Source organism: Rutidosis leptorrhynchoides, chromosome 3 (assembly GCF_046630445.1).
Source record: "Rutidosis leptorrhynchoides isolate AG116_Rl617_1_P2 chromosome 3, CSIRO_AGI_Rlap_v1, whole genome shotgun sequence".
Lineage (NCBI taxonomy): Eukaryota > Viridiplantae > Streptophyta > Magnoliopsida > Asterales > Asteraceae > Rutidosis > Rutidosis leptorrhynchoides.
Genome location: NC_092335.1, coordinates 177,212,309 through 177,238,340, shown reverse-complemented (window position 1 = coordinate 177,238,340; position 26,032 = coordinate 177,212,309). Strand labels below are relative to the sequence as shown.

Sequence of the window (26,032 nt, the reverse complement as noted above, 5' to 3'; positions counted from 1 at the left end):
TCTTATAAGTAGATACGTTTTTTTTTTTTTTTTTTGAAAAGCAGAAAAAATTTATATTACTCGAAACGAAATGTATGTACATTATACAATTCTTCGCAAAGCAAAGGAATACCGAGCTAGAACCCTATGCCTAGTAAATTATCACAACTTCTATATACATTACAACAACAAAAGAGAGTTTGGATTATGTAGCCAAACATGTCAATCAATCTTTCTCACTTTGCAACGCTTCGCAACCCAATCATAACTTTTGACTTGAATTTCGCTAAGTGCTTTTAGAGGGGTCCATGATATCTTCTTAAAAGACTTTTGGTTCTTATTCCTCCAAATTAGATAACATGAGACCCATTCTACCGCTTGCCATAAGATGCTTCCCAAATCGGAACACGACGAAGGATAACCCAATATGGGAAAACGTCCATTCTATCTTTTGATAACCCAATCACATATTTGAGTTTTCATCCCCTTCCAACGTCCATTTTAATCTCGCCTTTTGTTTTAACATATTTGATTTGATGTTTTCCTTCTCAACCCAACAACGCCTACATTCCAACCATCTTTCCCGATCCAAATCCGTGAGAACATTCGATTCGGCTTTTAATTCCCACTCCATGGCTTCCTTTTTATAAGCCTCAATCTCCTTGTCATGACATCCGAATTTTTTTGAACTCCAATCTTTCAAAGTCATTTTGACGTTTTTTAGTCTATCTCTAAACATGCAACCTCTTCTCGAGCCCCTAATTGGTTGTCCCCACGCATCCACCACAACTTTGTCCATTTCCTCATAGTTGAACCATTCATCAAAGATTTTAAATGGTTTTGGACCATAGTCAATATACTTATCTCTTAGAACCAAAGGGCAATGATCTGAAAGATGTCTATCTAAAGCAATTACCGAAAGATCTTCCCACAAGTTTAGGAAACTATTGTTGACAAGGAATCTATCAAGCTTACTAAACTTCAAACCGTCATCGCTAATACTCGTGAATTTTCTCCCGTTAATATCAATTTCAATCAAACCATTCCTATTGATAAACTCATTGAATCTATCCGCCCTACTTTGAATAAATTGAGAATTTAGTCGATCCTCTGAGATTCTTACCTCATTAAAGTCACCAACAAGTAGCCACGATGTATCAACACTATGAATTAACCCATCAAGAGAGTCCCACAAGGCCTTTTTATCCCGATCATTGTGAGGACAATACACGTTAACGATAATTGATTCCATTCCCGACGTTACCCATTTACCCCTTATTGCCACGAAATTATCACACCCGTTGCACTCAATAATGTCAAAAGCATTAGAGTCCCAAACAACCAACAAACCACCCGATCTACCCGATGCTTCTTTTTGGACATACCCGAAGTTGGAACCCCCCCCCCCCCCACAATGTATTAATCCATCTATCATCTAAAGTACCGCACTTAGTTTCATGAAAAGCTGCTATGCACGGTTTTTCTCTAACATAAATGCTCCTAACCCACCCGAACTTCCCCTTAACCGCGAAACCACGAACATTCAAAGATAACACCTTCATAAAAATAAAATATAACGAAGCAGAAACAAAAGGGACTTACTGAGAATCAGAGGGAGGCCAATTTAGGCTGATTTATTCCCCATAACGCCTCAGCTCATCCATATTTATGGATTTAGAAGAAACACAAGGTTTAGTTTTTTTTAAGTCTTCTTTGATCTAAATCCACATCCTCTACACAGGTACTTAGAAGAATCACCACAATTCACACCCATCTGTGCCCTATTCTTCAATCTCATGATCCTAGACGACGCCTTATAATTACCCATAGTTTTCCAATAACAATTATTGTAGTTAGAAACCTCAGCCGTCTTTGAGCTCTTACCATCAGAAGCTTTTAAACTTTGACTCCCCTGCTGTTGGGGACCTTTACTTGAATCGATCTTTCCTTTTGGGATCTTGCCTTTACCCATTTTCCTGTTAACCTTTACCTTTTCAACTTGTTGACCAAGATTATCAATAGATTCACTCGCCATAAACTCTTCACCCTTTGCCTCTGCTGGATTAGACAGCACATTCACAACAGGAATTGTATCGGTGTTGTCAATAGAGACCCCATCTTCTATATCTTTCGAATGATTTGATCCAGTGTTATCGGGCCCATTTTTAGGCCCAACAAACCCAGGGTCCACATTCTCTGAGTAGACCATCGACCCATTTACCTTTTTGTTAGGCCCGTTACAATTATTAATAGTAAGCCCAATCCCATTTACAAACGGCCCAATGTCACCTTGTCTTGACTCATTCCCCACGTTTGGTATTCTTGATGTGGACCTAGGGCTACTGCAGCATTCATTACATTCGGACGCATGATTATCTTTTAGAACGTCTTTAGGGTTTCCAATGTCACTTTTCTCCTTGGGACTAGAAACTTTTTCAAACCGATCCTCAGCTGTCTCGTTCACAACAAAATCATCATTTCTTACTTTGATCCCCACAAAAGAAGACCCTTCACCTTCAACGTTAGCAGTGCCTCCCTTCGCCGGATTGCAAGGGTTTTTCGGCAGCTCATCATCATCTGAATTGCTATCATCACCGTCATTACTGTTATCATTGTTCTGAACGATATCATCTTCATTGTCACTGTTTAAAACACCATTGAATAAGCTTAATTCATCATCATCTTTTGGACGAATATTTTCTTGACCCTTGATAAAATCGTTATCAGAAACTAACTTATCGGAATCAATATAATTTGACCCATCACTTGAGAGCTCTTCCGAGTTATACCAGTGCTTTTTCGGTATATGATTACAACCACACTCTTTTTCTTCAAAACCGTCATCCACCACTTCTTCTTTGACATTAATAAAGTAGACCTTCGACTTATAGATTAGCTTGATAGCATCATTGACAATTGTTGGCTCGTATAGTTTAACAAAAACCCTACCCTTAGTCAAACTTTGGTTACCCTTAAACTCACAATTCTCCATTATGTATATTACTCCCCACCATTCCGCTATAGACTTGAACGTTTTTTCTGACCAACACGGTATCGGAACTCCTGTAATTGATAACCATGACATCCTACTTTCTGGCCAATTATTGAAATCCCACATGCATAGTTTGTGCAGCCATTTGGTAAGTTTGTGGTTACCATTGGTTACATCTTTTGCAGCATCAACATTTGGAAATACAAACAAGACACTAAGCCCATTAAGTCTCTTCACTTCAACCTCTTCATATCCTTCATCCTTAAGAATTGAATCCAGATTTCTGAAAACACCACTGTTCCCGGCTTCTCCAACAACAGAATGATTTAATGGATCGTTATTATCAGGATATTCGTTCTCTTTAACGAAAACAGATTTAGAATTTTCATTACCGCCACTCCTATCTTCATCACCCTCTTTACCTGCTTTCTTTGGAATGTATTCATGTTTATTCCTTTTTTCGTTCAAAATGTCTCTCAAATCATCATCTTTTCTACCGTTGGCAAAAAAGTCAGAGAACTTTCTTCCATCATGAAAACAATTGAAACCATGATGATTGTTGTTATTCCCAGCATCCTTAGATTCGTTTGCACCGCCATCTTTAGCATGTTGTCCCTTCGCATCCTTTGGTGGCCGGTTGGTTGCCATAAACACTTTGATTGGAGTACCATTAAACTTAACCGATTGCAATGAGTTTAATAACTTCTCAGCATTATTTACCTCGGCAAAACGCACGAAGGCAAATTTTCGGCCATTGAGAAGACGTTTCTTTGCCACATAGACATCCCTAACCACACCGTATTGTTTGAAAAGTTTCCAGAAATCGATAATTTTTCAATCATCCGAGAAATTAAAGAACATGTACGACGTAAGTCGGCTTCAATTTGTACCCCCGTGAATGTTGTTTGCATAGAAACCATTATAGTTACCATAAGACTCTCCCGCTCCTGCCCTTGCCGTGCTCTTCCTTGCCCCCACTCTCTCTCTATTTTCTCTCTCACCCATAATTTTGTGTCACTTTGTGAGCAATTTTTAATTTAAGTAGATACGTTTTGCTAGCGGTTATAGTACGGTGTATTTTTTATGGAACGCAATTATTTTATAAAATTAGCGAGAATCTAAAAAACAAAATACATGAATAATAAACGCCCGGTTTTTGCTCCAAAATATTTCAACTACCCGATAACCACATGTATACATATGTATACATTGCATAAAGATATAGAATCACAAAGTCAAGTAGAGTGTGCCATTGAATTACGTTGAAAAAGTGATACGAGTACTTTTTTGTCTATATATTTATGAAATAGGGATGAAGATGAAGACGGAACTTATAGAGGGGGGAAATGAATTGATGAATATACCCTTCAGTGCTTTGTACATGATGCTACTTAACAGAGAAATATTTACCATCGTTAGTGTCAAGGTTATTCATGTAACAATCAGATAGTTTAAAGTCATCTAAGTCAGAAAGAAAGAAAAAAGTCACATTGATACAAAGTTTAAAGACTAACGGCGTTATTTTGTCGCCCAAAAAAATACTAGAAGCTTGGACTTTTATAAATCTTACTCCTTCCATTTCAAAAATACTTTATATATTATTGGTCATGTTTTTTTTTTTTTTTTTTTGGGTAAAGGGTTTTACCCGGTGAATATTATTAAAAAATAATAGAAGTACAAATAGGAATAAACGATCACAAGCGCACCTTGCGGCCTCACAGACAACCACAAACTAAACTAGATCCTACATACATAATTAGGACTAGCAAAACACGAAGACCTAACAACCCATTTTAACAAGGACAAATTACAACCAGCCGGACTTCATTCCAAACGGATTCGATGCCTTAGTATCCTTTTTCCCTGCCATAAATTCAGCAGTTTCATCATTTTTAGATTCAACATCACTCGGTTCATCCACTAAATTATAATCATTGTTAAGAGCTCTAAATGAGTTATGAATCTTCACATTTGAACCCTTACTTGTCCCACCATCTAACCTTCTTTTATTCACATGATCAACTGTGATGACCCGAAAATTTCTGACCAAATTTAAACTTTATCTTTAAATGATTTAATGTTTCCGACACGATAAGCAAAGTCTATGAAGTTGAATCTTAAAATTTTAGAACTGTTTCATGTATTAAATTACATTTGACTGCTCTCGACGATTCATGAACAATTATATGTATGTATATATATATATATGTACAAGTAAAAATGACTTTCCTACCGTAAAACACTATTTGCTACAGTAAAATGACTTTCCTACCGTAAAACACTATTTGCTACAGTAAAACACTATTTGCTACAGTGAAACCGTATTTTGCTACAGTGCTACAGTGAAAACGTATTTTGCTACTTTGCTACAGTGATTTGCTACAGTAAACACTATTGCTACAGTAAACTACTATTTGCTACAGTAAAACACTATTTGATGTCGACGAACTAGCAAACAAAAACAGGGTAAGGCGGCCATGCGATCGCATGGTAAAAACACTGAAAACTCATGTGATCGCATGAGGTACTGTAGCAGGCCACATACTATAAAAGCTCGATTCATTCCTCTGTATTATTATTTTTTTATATAATTATTATAATAATAATTATTATTATTATTATTATTATTATTATTATTATTATTATTATTATTATTATTATTATTATTATTAATCTTATTATAATATTATTATTAGTAGTATATATACCTAAAATACTACGACGAGGTTATGAGCGTGTCACCTTCAAAATAGGTTTTTGAGCGGGATAGAGCTAAGGAAATTATGGGTTATTGTCAAGGAGGTTATGGGTAATGTTCGAGGGTATATTTATGAATCAAATCTAGTGTTTATCATCTCTGTTGCGTCTGCGTACTTTCCTACAATATTGAATCTCAATATTGATACGTAAGCACTCATATTTTATCTTTTATACATTAATTGTGTATCCATGTCTAGTGCTCGAGTATATATATTTATGCATGCTTGTATGCTAAATTTTGTCGTTAAACAGTTATGATGAATCAAGAAGTAAATACATATATTACTGGTAAAAGGTATATGATATACATGTTTTTGGAAAGCTGGCGAAAAATCAATAACTTTTCATTTAGATATCGAATAATTTCGATGAACGGATTAAAAGATATGATCAACTGAATTATGATTAACGTTAATTGAAATTGCTTTTGAATCTACAATTAAGATTTAAACAACTTATTTACGAGATTGATAAATTGGATTTTTGAATATTACCAACCAAGTAAATGAATCCTTATATAAGGTATGTCTCGTTTTGTTGAACTATTGTCAAAATTGACTTTTTGAAACGACTTTGGATAACTTTTGTATGTCGATCTCGAGCATTAGGATTGTTATACACTATGACCTGACCTAGCTTGATAGACATTTATTGACCAACATATGTTCTCTAGGTTGAGATCTACGGTTATTTGATATTCCGAGTTTCGATCACGTTTTGGTGAACAACTTTATGTGCTGCTAAGGTGAGTTTCATTTGCTCCCTTTTTAATTGCTTTTGCAATCTATATTTTTGGGCTGAGAATACATGCACTTTATTTTAAACGCAATGGATACAAGTACATACTAAATTCTACACTGAGTTTGAACCGAAAATCCCTTAGCTTTGGTAACTAGTAACTGCCAGTTATAAGAACTGGTGGGCGCGAGTAGTAGTATATGGATCCATAGGGCTTGATACCCCCGTCCGAGCTAGAGCACTAGCCTTTTAACGGACGTATGCTATTTGAGAAGCGTACACGTTGGTTTGCGTGTACTATTAAGATGATTATACAAAGGGTACAAATTATATATACGTTAAGTTTAGTTACCAGGGTGCTCAATCTTGTAGAATATTTTGATAAACGTTTCTGGATGAAACAAATGAAATCTTGTGATCCACCTTTATACACAGATTATGCGAAACATTAAAACTATGAACTCACCAACCTTTGTGTTGACACTTGTTAGCATGTTTATTCTCAGGTTTCCTAGAAGTCTTCCGCTGTTGCTTATATGTTAGACAAGCTATGTGCATGGAGTCTTACATGACATACTTTTCAAGGAAACGTTGCATTCACCAAATTATCACCATGTATCTTATTTTGACTGCATTGTCAACGGAAGTACTATTGTAAACTATTATTTACGGTGATTGTCTATATGTAGAAATCATCAGATGTCGAAAACCTTTGATTTAAATATTCATTTATGGTGTGCCTTTTCAAAAGAATGCAATGTTTACAAAACATATCATATAGAGGTCAAATACCTCGCAATGAAATCAATGAATGACGTATTGTCCATATGGATTTGGACCGATCGTCACATCAACCTTCGGCAAGCCATTATTATTATCACTTTGAGGCCCGTTCTTCTTGGGCCTATACACAAATTTTGGTTTTCCTTTTCCCACATTATACCCATCTTTCTCCTTTCTCGCCTGAACGTGGCCCGAATTCTTTCCTTTAGATTGCACTGCTTGAAAACCATCACTATCCACTATTTTCGTAACCACGGGAGGATCAATATGCTTTGGACATTGCACATCCTGGTGACCAAATATTTTGCAACCTGAGCAGCGCGGAGGAGTCCACTCATATTCTATTGTAACCGTATCCACCGTGCTTCTTTCACCATTAATACCAGGGGTTGCTACATTAAGCTTCGATTTCAATTCATGCTCTGCTATTATTTCAATCATTGCACGTGCGTAGTTCGGTCGACCCCATGCCTCAACACACATGGTACTAGTATAAGAATCCAACATAATAGGATTACCAATCTTAGATGCAATCATACTAAGACCATCCGCTGTGTACCCTGTCAATGGAACGTCGTGTAATTTGACCCAAACTGGGACTTTCGTCAAGTCCTCTTTGGTTAAAGAAACATTTGCTGACCACTTTTTGAGAATAATCGGTACCGTTCTAATCATCCAAGGGCCATTCTCAATTACATCTTGCATTCCTTTCGATGTGGCGAATTTGAAGAAGAAAATTCCTTTAGAGTTCATCATGGTCTTCTCAATTCCATATTTTCCCCACACATTCATAACATAGTTCTTTACCACGGGATACGCCACTCAATTTCCCAAAAAATAACCATATAGCGTATTGCTATATCGATCAACCACCTCCATTACAGATGATACTGGCAGCTCCACATCAATTCCTTCATCCAATTTATCAACGTGTTGCATTAAACGAAAGTTAACTTTATTATGAATTTTAGTACCAGCTGTAGCATTCAAATAAGTGGCATGAGGTGGTAAGTTTTGTGTATGTGCTTGTCCACCTGTCCCACCATGAGCCCTATTAACACTTTGTTGTTCCTTTTTTCCACTTTGAATTGTCTCATGATCTTTAGAATGAATGCTATGAGATTGATCATGCAAAACAAATTCATCTTTCAAATTAATATCTACAGAATGAACACTCGCAATATCATCATTCTCCCTAAAATCCTCCATTGATGTAGTTTTTGAACCTTGTTCATCTATCTTATCGGTAGCAACAATCTTTATCGGAGTAGATATGTTTTCACCCTGCACCGCCTGAACTGTCACTCCTCTTCTCCCACCCAGTACTGGAAATTCATATTCCTTAAACAGTGTTTTTTCCCCCATTATCTTTCGAATCTGACTCCATATAAACGCTAACATGTTCCTCCTTCTTACCTGAGGCATTGAATACAACAGGCACTACGTTTACCACATCGATTCGTTGCTGATTTCCATCTTTTCCATTAGGTTTAGTAATAGAATCTTCACTATCAGAAGAATCAGACGAGTCTACCAGCGTATCCACTCCCCCAATCGTACGACTACGAAGAACCCTAGGTTCTACAACTAGGTTTCGTTTCTTTTTAGTTTTTCCACCCGAGTTTTTCCCCATAACTACTCAACCACGATTGCGAACCAGCAGGATGAATACGCGTTAAGATCAATTATTGGTCATGTTATGGACTTGTGAGGGGGGAATAGAAGGTTGTTAATTATTAGATTATTTATTTCAGTGTTATAAGTTTTAGGCATAAAACTATGAGTAAAATTATCTGAAGATGCATTTAATTTTCACTAAATACCTAGTGTATACAGAGAAACCTCTATAAATTAATAATGTTGGGACTGAGAATTTTTTATTAATTTAGCGAGATATCATTATATCGATAATTTAATAAATTAATAATTTAAAAAATTGGCTTATATTTGTGAGCAACTCTCAAATTAATGCATTGAGGACCTTCAAAATTATCATGTTTGTTCGCTTTACCTATTTGAATAAATATAAACAATGATTTTCAAAATTCTTAAGTGTATAGACATTCACGGATTAGAGAATACGATGACTCAACTCTTAAGTGCAATGAAGAGATTTAAAGATGAACTTAATATAGATTTGAAGTTCACAATAAAACGAATGACTATAGATTCATTGTTTACAAGAGAATCCTATAATTTTAGAAAACTTTAGTAATTATTAATTTATAGTTTTGCTGGGATCAATATATTTACATTGGAATTTAAAAAAAATTATTATCTTATTATTTTATCGATTGTGGTTCAATTTTGTACTGGTCTCAAGTTGGGACCAGATATATTATTAATTTTATCGAGGTTATTAATTTATCGAATATTAAATTATAGATGTTTTACTATATATTTAATTTTTAAATCTCATATTTTATGCATTCAACTATTTAAATTATTCTATTGTATCTATTTAACCTGTTATAACATGTACACTTCCGCTCATCTTCCGCATGTTTATTAGATATTCCATCATCTATTTTTTCTAAACAAAATTAGATCATTAGTGTCTCACATATATCTTTTTCTTTCTTTAAAATCCGTTTTAACCTTGCTCATCACTGTCTCGCATATATCTTTTTATTCTTTAAAAACAGTATATTTGGTTTAAGTTTGAGATTGAATTTTACTAACCGATAAAGGAAGAGTGGCGACAATGATGGTGGGAATCAGAGTTCTGACATCGATGTTTCTAAATCGGAGCTCTGACACAAATGAATCTGATCGGAGAAAGAAAGAGTGAGTTTCTATTGAGACTTTGTAAGTCTAGAAAATCAATTGAAGGTGAAAATGATTATGAGGGTAAAACGATTAACAAGCAGTAGTAATAATCCTCTCTTATTTTGTATATGAAAAATATTTTTGATGTTAAAATGATGAACAATTTTGTATGTGAAAACAATTTTTGATGATAAATCAATCGGTATTAAACTCCTCTTAATTTGTATGTGAAAACAGTTTAGAAAATTAGTTGGGTTCAAAGAACTCCATAACGTGAAAACAATTATTGATGTTAAAGTGATAATAATTCAAATGTTGTAACCGGTTGAGATTTGAGTGATTGTAAGTGTTTACATTTATTATACTGTAAAAATGGAATAAATTTAGGTGTGATAATGAATTTAGGGCATTCAATAAAACGGTTAATGAAAAAGTTGCAAGTGTGGTAATATCTTCGTAAAAGGTAACAATGTTGGTTGTTAAAATTAGGGTTCTTATTCTTTTAACGATGAAGATGAAGATGTGAGTGGAGGAGATTGAAGAAGAATATTAGGACCAACCGCGTTAAAAATAAATATTAGTGGCGAACGTGCAATATTGGGCATACATGAAGGATCAATCACGTAAATTTTTCGACATATTAACCGTACACTTGTACAATTTACTTGATGCGTACAATAGTACAACTTAGAAAATTGAATGCATACAATAGAAGATCTGAAAGTTGAAATTAGCTTATTTGGCCATAAATCCTAAACAAATCTACCAACATAAAAATGCAAGTCATATGATATCATGATCATTTTGTTATTCATAGTTAAAAGTCTTCCATAGGAATTACCCCTCCAAACTTTTTACAATCTCCTTATCAGCTAGGATCAAAGCCCTCTTCGAACCATTTAACTTGAATACGCCCACCTGCGTCTCGTAAAGCGTTCAACGATGATCTATAAAGTCGTGCATCTAAACCCGTTCCCTCGTTTTTCATATCTTTCAAAAGCTTCACAAGTTCATCAACTCGACTAAGTTTTGAGAACACCCCTACCATAATTCCACCCAACGCCCTATCGATCAAACCTCCATTAAGCCTATACTCATAATAATATTTCGTACACATATCAAACTCTCGAGCCTTACTATAAGCGCTTATAATACTCGTATAACTTACTTTATCGGGCGTAACTTTCCTTCTTTTCATTTCTTTCCATATCTTTTCAACTTGTTTCAAGTTCAAAACTTTCCCATGCATATCAAGGAGCGAATTGTAAATCCACACGTTGAGCTCGACGCCCCTTTCTTTCATTCTCGCCAAAAGTCTCATCGCGTCCCTAATTCTATTGACTTTACCATACATTGCAATCATACTAGAGTAAGCTACAACACATTTGTCAAATCCATTATTGTCCATTTCCCAAAATACTTCTTCTGCTTTGTCATATAAACCAAGCTTACGATAAACGTTTAGGACCGATGCATAGGTCACTTGACCAGGGTTCGACCCATTTGAGACCAAATCTTCATACACCTTAGTGGCTTGAGTCAACCCTCTTTTCTTTGAGAACCCATTTACAATAGCGCAAAAGATACAATCCGAAACTCTTGTATTCGCGCGTTTCATTGATGAAACGACGTCAAGAGTTTTGTCAAGTAGATTTAGTTCAATGTGCATTAACACGACTTGTAAAAACACCGCGGGGTCCCTTAACATCTTCTTCCCCTCAGCCTCTTCCAAAAGACATTCAACCATTTTCACTTCTCGAATGCTTGCAAACGAATTGATTAATATAGAGTAAAAAGAAGGATCCTCAGGGAACCCTTTTTTAATCATTTCCCTAAAGAAATGTAGAGCTTCAAACGGTTTTCCTGATTTTGCTAACGACTCGCATAAAATCCTGTAAATTTGTGAGTAAAATGGTGTCCATTCGGTACTACTTGATTCGAATTCTTTGAACAAGGATATAACTTTATCGTTCTTACCCAATTTTTGATAGGCTTCCATAGTGTGGCCATAACATTCGCCGTCTAATTGCATACAAGAAGATATCATCATATCGAAAACCTTAACTGTACTACTATACATATGAAGCTTATTATAACTTCTCATGGCCACATTGAAACTCAAAACAGCAACATCTTTCTCAAATTTCAAAACATGAAGTAAATTATCAGAAAGTTTAAATCTTTTCGCTCGAATGCAACTACTTATTAAGCTACAACATGATGAGGCATCTGGGTAAACATTAAAATTCCCAAAATCTTGAGAAATTGACCAAATTGAGTTCCAATTATTTAAACGCAATGAATACCTTATAAGATTATGCAATGTAGATCTTGAAGGCACAAAACCCTGCATTCTTTTGGCTTTCTCGTAACTCTCAAACCCCAAAGCTTCAGTTTTTGAATCTTTGAACATTTTGCATATAAAAAGATTGACACTTTCCTGTTGGGGTAGTGATAAATCTTGAAAATCTTGAAAGTCTTGAAGATTGAGTGCAAATTGGAGGGAAGAATCAGTGGATTCTTCATCTTCTAAAAAGAGTGATGGGTAAATTAGTGAGGAATTGGAGATCAAGATTCTTGAAGATGATGATGTGGAATGAGGGGGAACAAGTAACTGAATTGGTGAGTTATTGGATGAATTAAATGTGAGGTTTTTGTGGGTTGTTTTAATGCGATGAATGCAAGCTAATGACCACTCTGAAGAAGTGGAAATTGCCATTGTTTGTGAAGATAAGGCATGAAATGAATGGAGGGAAATTTGAGAGGTGAAATTGAAAGAGAGAATGAGACATGAGATATAGTTGATTGTTTTTGTGACATGTGTTGATGTGAGCCACTCATATGTTACTTGTGTCAGCACTCAGGATTGGTTGTTTGGATAAAATGCAATAATTAAAGCAAAAGCATAATAAGAAAACTGAGTTGAAAGTGAAGGGGTGAATTCGGTGTATAGTATACCTGGAATACGGGTTAGGTTGAGTCGGTTTGGGTAAAGGTCAAATTTTTAAACATGTCCAAATGAGTTGGGTTGGGTTGGGTAATGGGTCTTAAATGGGTCCAAACGGGTCATCTATTTTTACAGGTCAGATTACGTTTTACGTTTGTATTTACACTTTATACATGTAAGAAAATATTAATTACATAATAAATGATACAACAATGATCGCTTGCATCTGATGAATAAAACTTGTTATGTTCGATCCATTTGACCCATTTAAAAGAACCATTAGACCTATCTCTATTTGTTGAGTTTTAGGGCCGTTTTTTTAAACTTTGTGTAGAGTTGCTATTTGCTAACTTAGTGAATATCAAAGCCCATACCTAAAAAGATGAAAAATTATACCTAGAAGTCTTCAGCATTAGATAAAAGGGAACAATGAAACAAAGTTCATATTCAACTCTTCAAATAAATAAATAAATAAACACTCAATTAGTTCAGAGAATACAAACACCTTCTAGTCAATCCAACAATGTGCTCCTTCATCCTCCATAGAAATTAGAAACCTTCTGCAAAATGACAAGCACATTTAGATCATGCATCCAAGGTTGTAAAAGACGCGAGTGGGGGACGCATCGGTCATGCTTAAAACACGACGCGTCGGACGCAACGATGACGTAACGGGGACGCAACGGGTATTGACTAACGTTGACTTTTTAAAATAGTTTTATTAAATATATATATTTATATATAATATCATATAAATCGAATCTTAAAATATAAACTATATTTATAAACATGAACAATGAACATTTATTAACGATATTACAAAAAAATTAAAGATTGACCGACTTTGACTAACTTTGACCGACTTTGACTGAATTTAACCGACTTTGACCGACTTTTTCTGAATTTGACTGACTTTTTCCGACTTTGACCGACTTTGACCGACTTTTTACCTTTGACCGACTTTTTAGCAACGACGCATCGGCCATGCCTAAAAAACGACGCGTCGGTCAAGTCGGCCGGACGCGTCAGCCGACGCGTGTGTCAAGTCGGCCGACTTTTGCAACATTGCATGCATCACAGTTAAAGATATTTGAATGGTCTTATACAACAATCATCAACTTACAATGAATCCTGATTGATTTGTTACCACTTACAAACAAATAATAACAAGTAACACTATAAAGTAAACTAAACGTATTTTAGCATGAACATCTACGACGATACACATTAAGTGTTGAATGGTTCAAAATCTAAACAATTCAGAGGTTTTATGTGACTTGATTCTGAAAGACAATAACCTGCTTCATAATTCTTCTGGATGAATTAGATATAAAATCAATGTATTAACCTCATAAATAAATAAATAAATAAATAAAGCAATATGATTGTTTAATAAAAATTCTGTATATAGTATAAGGAGGACAATAAAGGAAATGTAGGTGTTGAACGGTTAAGACGGTTTTTTTAACTCTAAATGGTTCACAGATGGATGAACATCATTTATAAATCAAAAGTCACAAACAAACGCAACGCACTGAAGGATAATTAAGAGGCAATCAAACTCATCCTTAGTAAAAAGGATGGTAGTAACAACATTATTATATAAATGCCAAAACCAGAACTCAAAAAAATATAATGAGAGGACCTTCATCCAGCCATATCAGTCCCGCCATAAGGAGAGACTAGGCTCTCAACATATTGTGCTCCAACAAATGGCTTTTCAGAATCATTACAACTTTTATACGTGTCATAAGGATGACCAGAACTCCAGCCTGGCATAATCACACTCTCGATATCGATCTCAGAAGATACATTTATCCACGATCCCCCATGCTTTTTCATCACCCAAATCTCTCGAATCTCTCGTCGACCCACTCTTATATGGTGAATAAAGCATAACTTTCCTTCAAAAGCACCAAAACTATAAGAAGACGACTCCACCAACCAACAAGGTTTAGGCATTTCTTTAAACTTCTCCTCAACTAAATCAAAGTATATGATGACAAGTTCTATAACATTTTTACCAACAAAATGATCCCGAAACACAATCCAATGTGGGTAACCATTCATAGTCACGCCTTGAGCGTCTTCAAATATGACGTACGGGAAATGTTCAATCTTCTTCCAAATATTAGTTTTGCAGTTATACACATGAGCCCTAGTTACATCGTAATACTTGGAGTCATATGGAGGGGGCCTAAATCTATTGCAACTCTGAACATTGCTAACACGAATAATCCTTACAACCTTATATGCATAAGTTTTTGGATCGTAACCAAGTGCGAAGTGCCTATATTCTCCCCTAAATAGATAAAGACCCGTGAAACTTGTTAGCAATCGCGTAGACGGGTTCCATAAAAAATAGCTACGTTCACCATCGCCCAATAAAATCAAGCCATTACAAGATCCTAAAATTTGTACATACTTTGAAAATTCTATAGATTGCATCATTGGAGCACTATTGATATACCTTATACGGCCAAGGTTATAGCTTTTATGAAGGTGTGCTTTGATAAATAAAGGATCAGAAACTACATCACGCCATAACTTACAAACACACTTGGCCTTTAGCATTGATTTAAGAGACGAACTTTCGAGAATCTTCAAAACGACATCACGTGGAAGTTGTCCTACATTACTATAACATTGCTTTAGTGACTTGACCATTTTGATTTATTAGTGCAATTTGAATAGAGAATATCACAAGGAGCCTCCGGCTTCTTTTATTTCACATTTTCACGTAAAAATAATAATCCAAAAAAAAAAAAAAATGCCTGATAACAAAAACTAATCCAAACATAAATACCGGAACAAGAAACAAAAATTATGGTAACAAAATAATTATAAATAAAAACGAGATCGTCTGTCTTCCTCCCTAAGTCATAGTCGAAACTTTAACCCAGGCCCAATCGATTTTCTGGCAGATCATAATATTTCACAACGACGAGCAGACCCACTGGAACTTTGGGCCTTCGTTGATACCCTGGCCCATACTTGTTGTCCATTAACGATCTTGCATCAGTACTCAATAAGGAAAGGATCGAACTATGTAGAAACTGTTAGGATATTAGGACCCAAACAACGCTAGTAATTCTACAAGACTACTAGCCGAGTAGTGATTCTATCAAGATCACTCAAACCCACTTAATGAACGAAAGATAATAAATGCGTAAATGTAAGAACGACACAAGATATAACGTGGCTATATGCAATCGGTGTGATTGCTTTAGTCCACGGACCAACTAGAGAGTGTTTATTACTGAGAATCTGTATTTGGTATGTTACAATTGCATACAATGAGTTCTATATATAGGAGAAAACAAGAACACCATGACAACTAGCTAGGAATCTTCATCATGACAAGTAATCATCTTGTTTACCAACTAGCCATGCTTTCCACCTTGTAATGGCATGATCACAGCCCTAATTTTAGGTGTAAAGTGATTAACTTTGCACCTAAAGTGAAAGGAGGTCAAAGCATGCTCGGATGTAGAGGTTGCAACTTGCCAAATTGCTGACAGAGAGGCGATGCGCCGCATCTGAGAGGTGATGCGCCGCATCCCTTCAATTCCACGTTCCAGATTCATGTACCAGCACTCGATGCGCCGTATCGAGATGGTGATGCGCCGCATCTGACCCCTGATGCGCCATATCAGCTCAATGCTCCGCATCAATAACTCTCGGACTATTTTGCTCGATGAATGCGCCGCATCCATGTCAAGATGCGCCGCATTTGACTGCTTCACGCTTCCCGAAATCTGCAAAATCCGTGCAAGTGTTGGAACAGTTTTTTTTTTCTTTCTTTTTTCTCGTTTTGTATAAATGTCTCCATAATCTAACAGAAACAAGGATCAAGTCTCACTAGAAGAAATGTAACGGTTGGAAAGCTCCAAATAAATTAATTCGTGATACATGATATTTAGAAAATAAAATATTGTATTCGATTCTATTACACTTTATTTAAGAGCATATATAATTTTTTTGGCGAAAAAACGAAAACATTAATAACAGATCTGAGAATCAACTCATACAGCACATACAAGAGAATCCAAAACGAGTTCTAGCTGTACTAAACAAAACTATTCAAAGGGCAAATCAACTGGGTGAGAAATCACGTTTTACAAGGAGACCAAAATACAACTATAGTTATAACCACATGGAATCTCAAATACCGATAATACTACACAGACACACGACCTAACAAACAAAACGGCGTCAGCGATCTGGCCTATTGCCTTCGCAACAACAGAACAGGAAAAACCAGCGTCCGCAAAGCTTCCCGAGCCGCCAAAAGAAAAGCCCTAAACGCAAAAATTCTGAGCGAACCCCCACATCTTGAACCAGATCTCTAATAGGGAGATCGTCGCCTGGACAAAACCCAAGAGAACCTCAAAAAGGTAAAGACAGCACCCAAAACTACAGCTCAACCCAACCTTACCCCGACAAGGCTCATGTGCCCTACATCACCACCATCAAAACCCCCCGCCACTAATAGCCATCGACTAGCGTCCAAATGCCGCCTGATAAAGGAGAGAACGGAACCACGAAGTGCCGATGGTCACCACCAACAGGGTGGTAGACCACTGACCCTAGCATAGCACAACCATCACAACCCACCAAACAGACAACCAACGACAGTGGCTACCACCAACAGGGTGGTAGACCACTGTCGTGACCAGTCAACAGTCAAGTGACCACCACCAACGGGGTGGTGGGCCACCGAGAAGCGCTGCACTCAGGTAACGAGGGGGAACAGAGGAAGGGAACCCCAACACCACGATCTATTGTTGACCACCACCAACAGCGTGGTGGTCCACCGAACCAGCACCGGAAAGGAGAGAGCAACGAAATCCGGTGCCTGAGAAGAAAAGCCGACTACGGCGAAGAAACTCACAAGCAACCATAGCCAAAAATCACCACGAAAAACGGCGGTGAGTGGTGGCTATAACTGCCGGAGCAAACTTCAACCACCAAAGGGAGAAGCAACAGACCACCGGAAAAAAGAGGTGGGGAGCGTTTTTATGTTTTTTGTTTTTTGTTTTTTTTTTGTTTTTTTTTTGTTTTTGTTTTTGTTTTTTTTTTTTTTAAAAAACGGTATCTATTTAAGAGCATATTCATCATATAACATTACATGCAATAAATGTTGAAGTAGACGACAAAAATCGTATGGCATGGTACATATTTTTCTCACTAATAATATCATTCAGTAATTCAGCATATACATTCGTAATCACAAATTCAAAAGCTCACTTTTGTGCTAGGCAAGAAACTTCACAGGACTCTATAACCCACTGCAAAGTAAATTGCATTGTGAAATCCCCAGATGAGACTCGAACTCGAGACCTCTCGGACATCCGGAAGGACAGTAATCACTCAGCTAAATGGAGATGGTTTTTAAATTATACAATTGATCAAGCTCTCTAATCAAATATGTTATGCAAAGAGACTGGTTAATTTGTAAGAAAGTTTGATTTTGAAGCTTTAAGGTTTTGAATTACGAAAACCGTTGGTGCCTAAAGTAACATACATGGTATGAATGCACATAATAATTTGAAGGATACTTTTCACACATAAGCATTATGCTAACCAATACATCATTCATATGAAGTAACTTTCTTGGATAGAGTCGTACGACCAAAATGACATTGGGTGATAAGTTGAAAGCATCCAAGAAAGGAGGTAACTTTCTTGGATGAATTCATACTAGAACCGTTTTAATAGTGCGGGTTGCAGTAGAAATATTTTCTTGAATCACTTCGGTCGTCTCCCACCCAATTGATATACTATGGAGTACGGAGTACGGAGTACTTTTTTCTTTTTTTTTTAATAGTGCGTTGCAATTACCAAAAAAAAAAAAATATATATATACTCGTAAACACCATTTTGGTAGAGAACAATCAGACACATTTACATAAAGAGAGGATCTTGACACCAAGACCCTTTAACCCTGCACGTATATGATAAGAGATAAATAATACTCCGTAGTCGATACTTTAATCAACCCAGATAATACTTTACCAGCACATAAGACAAAGCACATGACCCGACCCGACCCGACCCGACCCGACCAACCTGTTCAGTCACTTATTTGATCTATTTTAATGGTTACGCCCAAAAAGACGCGATAGTATAGCACTGTATCTACTGCTTTGTAACAACTTTGTGCAGAGTTGCTAACTTCAGTGATTATCAAAGCTCATAACTAAAAAGATGAAAATTGATACCTAGAAGTCTTAAGCATTACATAAAAGGAAACAATTAAACAAAGCTCATATCCAACTCTTCACCCATGTAACAAGTATTTAAAACGCAGAAACAAAAGAGAAACATACACTCAATTAGTTCGGAGAATAAAAACACCTTCTAGTCAATCCAACAACGTGCTCCTTCATCCTCCATAGAAATTAGAAACCTTCTGCAGAATGACAAGCATGACAAGCACAATTAGATCATGCATCACGGTTAAAGACATTTGAATAGTTTCTACAACAATCATCACCTTACAATGAATACCTGATTAATTTGTTACCACTTACAAACAATCAAGTAATATTGTAAACTAAACGGAACATATTTTAGCATGGGCATCTACGACGATACACATTTAGGATGCGTTTGATAAAACATAATGATTCACGGGTTCTAAGTGAAGTGGACTCTTAACGACAATCTGTTTGATAATCATTCTGAATAAACCATACAAATGATGTAAAATCAATGTATTAAACATTAAAGGAAACGTAGCGGCTCTTCCCTCGGCGAAGTCCGCATTGGCTCTACTTATTATTATGGTAAATCAGTGTAAACGTAGGTGTTCAATGGTTAAGAGAGTATTTCAACTCTAATGGTTCAGCACAGATTGCATAATGGCTCAACATCAATGGCACATGTCACATACAAACGCAATGAATGCTAAACGATTCAACATTGAACGCTGAACCATTCAATTAAGAAAGAGGCAATCAAACGCACCTTAGTAAAGGAGGCTAGTAACAGAAGTATATGAATGCCAAATGCCAAACAGAACTAAAAAAATAATATCATGAGAGAACCTTCATCCAGCCATATCATTCCCGGCATAAGGAGAGACTAGGCTCTCAACATATTGTGCTCCAATAAACGGCTTTTCACGACTATAATTGGCATACGGATGACCAGAACTCCAACCTCGAAGAATAACCCTCTTGATATTAATCTTAGATGATACATTTATCCATGATTCCCCGTGCTTTTCCATCACCCAAATCTCTCGAATCTCTCGCTGCCGCACTGTTGTATAGTGAATAAAGCATAACTTTCCTTCAAAAGAACCAAAACTATAAGAAGACGACTCCACTAACCAACTAGGTTTAGGTAATTCTTTGAACTTTTCCTCAACTAAATCAAAGTACACGATCACAACTATAACTTTATCTTTATATTCAACAAAATGATCCCAAAAGACAATCCAATGCGGATAACCGTTCATAGTCACACCTTGTGCGTCTTCAAAGATGACATATGGGAAATGCTCAATCTTCTTCCAACTATTAGTCTTGCAACTATACACATGAGCACTAGTTACATCGTAAACTGATTTTTCATATGAAGGGGCCTTAAATCTATCATATACTTTATGACTATGAACACGAACAATCCTTACAACCTTATATGCACGAGTTGTTGAATCGTAACCTAGTGCGAAGTGCCTAAATTCTCCCCTAAATAGAAAACGACCCGTGAAACTTCTAAGCAATCGCGTAGATGGGTTCCACAAAAAATAGCTACGATCACCATCGCCCAATAAAATCAAGCCATTGCAAGACCCTAAAATTTCTACATACCTTGAGAATTCAGTCGTCGGAATGGTATGTTCATACCGTGTCTCTTGATCATCCAAACCAACAGATTTCATCATTGGAGCACCATGAATATACCTTATGCGGCCAAGACTATAGCTTTTAGAAAGGTGCGCCTCGATAAAAGAAGGATCGGAAACTACATCGCGCCATTGTTTACAAACGGACTTCGCCTTTAGCATTGATTTAAAAGACAACCTTTCAAGAATCTTGAAAACAAGATCGTGTGGAAGTTGTCCTTCAAATTTAGATAATTTCATTAAAGACTCTTCCATTTAGATTTTAGGCAATGTATACTTATGATGGAAATTGATACAAATCAGCGACCGGATAAGAAAGAAAGTAATTGCACACAGAGAAACATGAATGAAAGATATGAGAAAAGGATCGAACTGTGTAGAAGCAAGAAACAAGTCTCACTAGATGAAATTATCAGAGAGAAGAATGTGAACGAGTGAAAAAACATGTGAACTAGTAACGTAACGGACAGAAAGCTCATAATGAAAATAGACGTAAAAAAAAACAAAATATTTGTTTCGATTTTATTACATTTTATTTTTGAGCATATTCATTCGCATAACATTACATGTAATAAATGCTGAAATAGACCACAGAAATCGAGGGGCATATTCATTTGACTTGATAAAGGAAATGTAAGCTTATTATAAGCTTACAGTAGTGGCTAATTAATATCTCCGACCATAGTTTTTAGTTGAAACCTGGAGATACCCGGTTAGTCCACTGCTTCAGATTGTGCGGGGCAAGTGTCTCTCATGTTGTGACGGACATGTAGCTCGTGTATCTCTTGGGGCCGATTTGAGGGTCGTTTTATCACTAATAACATCTTTCACATATACAATTGTAATAAAAACATTAAAAGTTCATCTTTGGGCTAAGTTAGACCATAGAAGGAGATCAATCAAAGATTTTGTACATAGCTAAACTATTTATTAGAATTCAAGCAATAACATTTAGTTTGTAAGTTCTCGGTAGCATCTAATGATGATCTTTTATAAAGTTACCCAAATTGATTAATATCTAACTAGAATCACATATTCTAAAGTTCCATCTTAACCCATTTTACTAACTCAAAGGTCAGCCACTTAATGTCAGAAAATTTTCTTGACCAAGATGGGTCAGGCCCTAATGAATCTTTAGACATCCCAAACATAAATGAATAGAACTTGTCAAGAAGTAATAATTACTTGAACTAAGATACCAAAAAGATCACACTTAACAAAATCAGGGCACTCATGATATTTGAAACAAAAAGAACTTTACAAGGAGAAGTAGTGACTATAATTACTATTTGCAAAGTAGATAATTCATCCTGTAGATACTAGGTAGCATAAGTAATATTTACATCAATGATTTACCATGCATATGCATACCTTTTTTTAAATAAAAGAAAATGTGGAGCTTTAAATAAAATCTCCAAACTAGATAAACAGCATAAAGATTACTAAACAAATAACTCAGTTATTTCCAACATCAACTATTAGTCAATCAGATTTCAATAATTGTGTTAGTTAAAAATAATATTGCACCTACATCAACCCAGTAATCATGTGCTGATTATAACTATCATGCTTAACACCTGCGGTCCAGCTATTTGGGTAACTTTTACTCCGTATAAATTAATTGTCAAAAATATAGAGAAAGGGATAGCAACTAACCTGTAATAGTTACTGCATTTATGTGAGACATTCATCGATGATGATGTAGGCGAACTATAGACCTTAGATCAAACGTATTAACCTAGATTAACGGCGGAAACGATAACTAGGGCGAGTCGAATACTTAATCAACTTTCGGGATCAATCTAACCAACAAATAGTTGATATAATCAATGCCTAGAGCTTTGTATTCGGTTGGGAATTGGTCTGGGACGATGAACACAGAGAGATACGTCGGCTAAAGGGTTTGTGGTGTGTAACCTCACAATGAACCACAAAACCCGTATATATATATATATATATATATATATATATATATATATATATATATATATATATATATATATATATATATATATATATATCTTCAGTGACCATCGGCCGGTGGTCTGAGACCTACGGCCGATGGTGAGAGTCCCTCGACCGATGGTCCCTACCATCGGTCGATGGTCTGAGCAGCCAACCAACTGCTCTGAACCATTTTACTACATTATACTAAGCAATTCACATACGAAGTATTAATGACAATGTTCATACATGACTGAAATACGAAATACAAAACTAATAGAACGTATTACATAATAGAACTCGGGATTATGCATCAACAAACTCCCCCTAAGACCTAATTCTATTTCAAACATCTTCAGTCATTATATTCTTCATTCGTACGGATCGATTACCATGTTGTTCAAGTAGCACAGCTTAGCTACTTTCACATACTGTTCAGCCTGTACCCTGTTTTCACGACGATAGAGCATACGATTGTAATACAATGTAAAAATATCAGCCTCGGTACAGTTTCTTAACCAGATCGGATCCAACACACGAATGCAATCAATATCATCTTCTTTCAGCTTATCCAAAACAATCACAGCTTCTTCAGAACGATCATCATAAAACCACCATCTGAATCTCTGACTCCAATTCTGCGGCAACTTCCTTAAAGGTACCTTCTTCATAGTCTTTGCTCGCTTATACTTCACAATCCTTCGAGATTCACTAGATTCACCAGTTCTAGGATTAACCTTGAAACTAATCCTAGGAAATTGTGGCCTAAAACCTTCCCAATTCTTTGAATTAAAAGCAATTCGAATCTTCTTCACCAGCAACGAAGATCGATCACCAAATCCACAATATAACATTCTTAACCTGGCAATCTGCATTAGCTCAAAATACGGCAGTGATTTGAATTCGTGACCATGTTTAATATAATCAACGCCAAACTCTCTCTTAATCGCAAACATGTTGAATTCTTCAATGTACGCCCAGGCAAGAATTCTTCCTTTTGCACTCTTTCTCAAATTAATCATCTTCAAATACTTTGGCTCAAGCTTCGGTTTCTCACAGTATTTTCTGATTCTCAATATATCACGCCAATCAGCTTCTAACTTCTCAACAACTTCATCATTATACTTAACCGGCAAGAAACCTTCAGGCAAAACCTCTGTCCTTTCCTTCTCTTTACACATTCTATTCAAAATCTCATCATCAGTTCTAAACAACTTCTCAAAACCCGGAAGATCTTCATTCTTATCATTTTGATATATAGGAAAATCTTCATGAGTAACATCCTCAACTAAATCATCAACATCTCGATCATCAAGATCTTCGAAAATCTCAGGCCCAAAAGAATCATCCTCTGATAGAGGATCATCGGACTGTGCGTCAGCAGCTTTAGCTTCTTCTTGCTCTAGACTCACCATTTCGTCCAGCTCAGCTCTAGTGAAGTTGTGAAGGATCTCTCCCTCTTCTAAATCATCATAAACAACAGAATGCTTGAGCTCATCCTGTTTAGAAAAGAAATTACTAAAACTATAATCAATTTTAAGAGGAATTACTGACAGTGTTGTAGCTTTGGAGGAACCAGGTGCCTCCACCATTTGATTATCAGTCTCTCCCTCAGGCAATTCAATCAAATCAAACTTTTCTTCCCAAGCTGTAACCTTTGCTAGAGCAGATTCAGCCAACTTCCTAGCTTGAGAAGCCTCTCTTTTCGCATCAGTCAATAACAACGACTGATCACCAACCTTCTTCAGAAGCAAATCAACTTGCATACTTAACCGAGTAACATCCTCGGACTTCACGCGATTCTCTTCCTTCAAATTCTCAACCTTCTCATCCATTTCCTTTCTCAACCTCAGGTTGTCAGCCATTGCTTGAACATATAAATCATTCAAATTCTGAAGAGTAGATGAGCTCACACCTCCTTCTCCCCCTGTACGTGATGGAGCACTAGGAATTGGAGTAGAAACCGTCTCTTGAGAAACCTGTTGAACCACGGGTGGTGACCATTGCACCGACGGACGTTGTTGTTGTTGTTGTTGTTGTTGTTGTGAAGTTTGTTGTCCTTGAGTCTGTGGTATAGGTGTCACTGGTTGAGTTCCAGCTGAAGATCCACCAGCATCCTTATAAACCAGCTTGAACCTTCTTTTCAATTTTAGTTTCGTTGAAACCTGAGAACTCTCATCTTCAACCATTCTTCTTTTTGATCCCCTTGAAGCTTCTTCACCAACATCAGGATTAATATTACCAATCTCATCAACTAAACCTTCTGCACCTGAACCACCTGCAGCTTGAGTATTCACAGGTTGATCAACTTCTTCATCACTGTTAGCTAACTCAAAATCTGGCTCTCGATCAGATAAACTGTTTTCGTTTCTCCACTTCTTTCCTGGTGGACACCGATAATCCTCTCGAGCAAGATGACACACCAGCCTGCCATCACTAGCACTTTTCTTCTGATTCAATCGGTTGAACGTAAGATCGGTCATATGTTTTAAATCAATGGCATCTTTCCTCAATCTTGGCAAATCAACAGTTTGCTGGTTGATTATAATTTGCAAGAATCTTGGATAGATCAAATATAACTTGCTTGTCACATTCTCCACCAGTAGATCAAAGATGACCCCGGAGAAATTAAAATCAGCTTTTAGAACTAAAGCAGCAAACATTCCCTGATAGATTTCACTCAGTTCATCAAACCCTCCTTGCAACGGACTTAAACACCTCAGCACAACAAGTGACAAATATCTGTACAGTGGTGTGAATCCACTCCTTTTAATCGTTGCTCTCGTAATATCACCAGAATACTTGCATCTTAACACACATCCAGTAATCTTTGTCTTTGACAACTTCTTAGGCATATTCTCATCATCCTCAAACAAGAAAGTGTTTCGAATTGTATCTTCAGTAATCTGAATCTTCTGACCACAAACAGTACTCATAATTACCTTCCTGTCATCTACAGTCTCAACTCTTGCACGTTCCCAGAACTCTCTCTGATGTGAATAATAAGCTGTACAAGGCATAGAGATAGCTGCAAATACTCTTGAACGTTTCAGAAACTCAATTACTGAAATGTCCCATTCTTATTGATTAAAAACGTTCCATATTAATTTATTTCGTTGCGAGGTTTTGACCTCTATATGAGACGTTTTTCAAAGACTGCATTCATTTTAAAACAAACCATAACCTTTATTTCATCAATAAAGGTTTAAAAAGCTTTACGTAGATTATCAAATAATGATAATCTAAAATATCCTGTTTACAC

General features: G+C 36.3%; 4 protein-coding genes across 4 annotated transcripts; all 4 read right to left on the bottom strand.

The window, feature by feature from the left end:
* Nucleotides 1–442: 442 nt before the first annotated feature.
* On the bottom strand, nucleotides 443–1,231 carry LOC139900639 (uncharacterized). The gene has a single exon (XM_071883403.1). The coding sequence runs from the start codon at nucleotides 1,229–1,231 to the stop codon at nucleotides 443–445; it is 789 nt and encodes a 262-aa protein (XP_071739504.1).
* A 9,387-nt stretch (nucleotides 1,232–10,618) lies between these two features.
* Nucleotides 10,619–12,776, bottom strand: LOC139897049 (pentatricopeptide repeat-containing protein At5g13770, chloroplastic-like). The gene has a single exon (XM_071879695.1). The coding sequence runs from the start codon at nucleotides 12,738–12,740 to the stop codon at nucleotides 10,890–10,892; it is 1,851 nt and encodes a 616-aa protein (XP_071735796.1). The 5' UTR covers nucleotides 12,741–12,776; the 3' UTR covers nucleotides 10,619–10,889.
* A 1,839-nt stretch (nucleotides 12,777–14,615) lies between these two features.
* On the bottom strand, nucleotides 14,616–15,635 carry LOC139900638 (F-box/kelch-repeat protein At3g06240-like). Its single transcript, XM_071883402.1, has one exon. It carries the CDS (start codon nucleotides 15,633–15,635, stop codon nucleotides 14,616–14,618), a length of 1,020 nt encoding a protein of 339 aa, XP_071739503.1.
* A 4,387-nt stretch (nucleotides 15,636–20,022) lies between these two features.
* On the bottom strand, nucleotides 20,023–21,081 carry LOC139900637 (F-box/kelch-repeat protein At3g06240-like). The gene has a single exon (XM_071883401.1). It carries the CDS (start codon nucleotides 21,079–21,081, stop codon nucleotides 20,023–20,025), a length of 1,059 nt encoding a protein of 352 aa, XP_071739502.1.
* Between the last annotated feature and the right edge of the window lie 4,951 nt (nucleotides 21,082–26,032).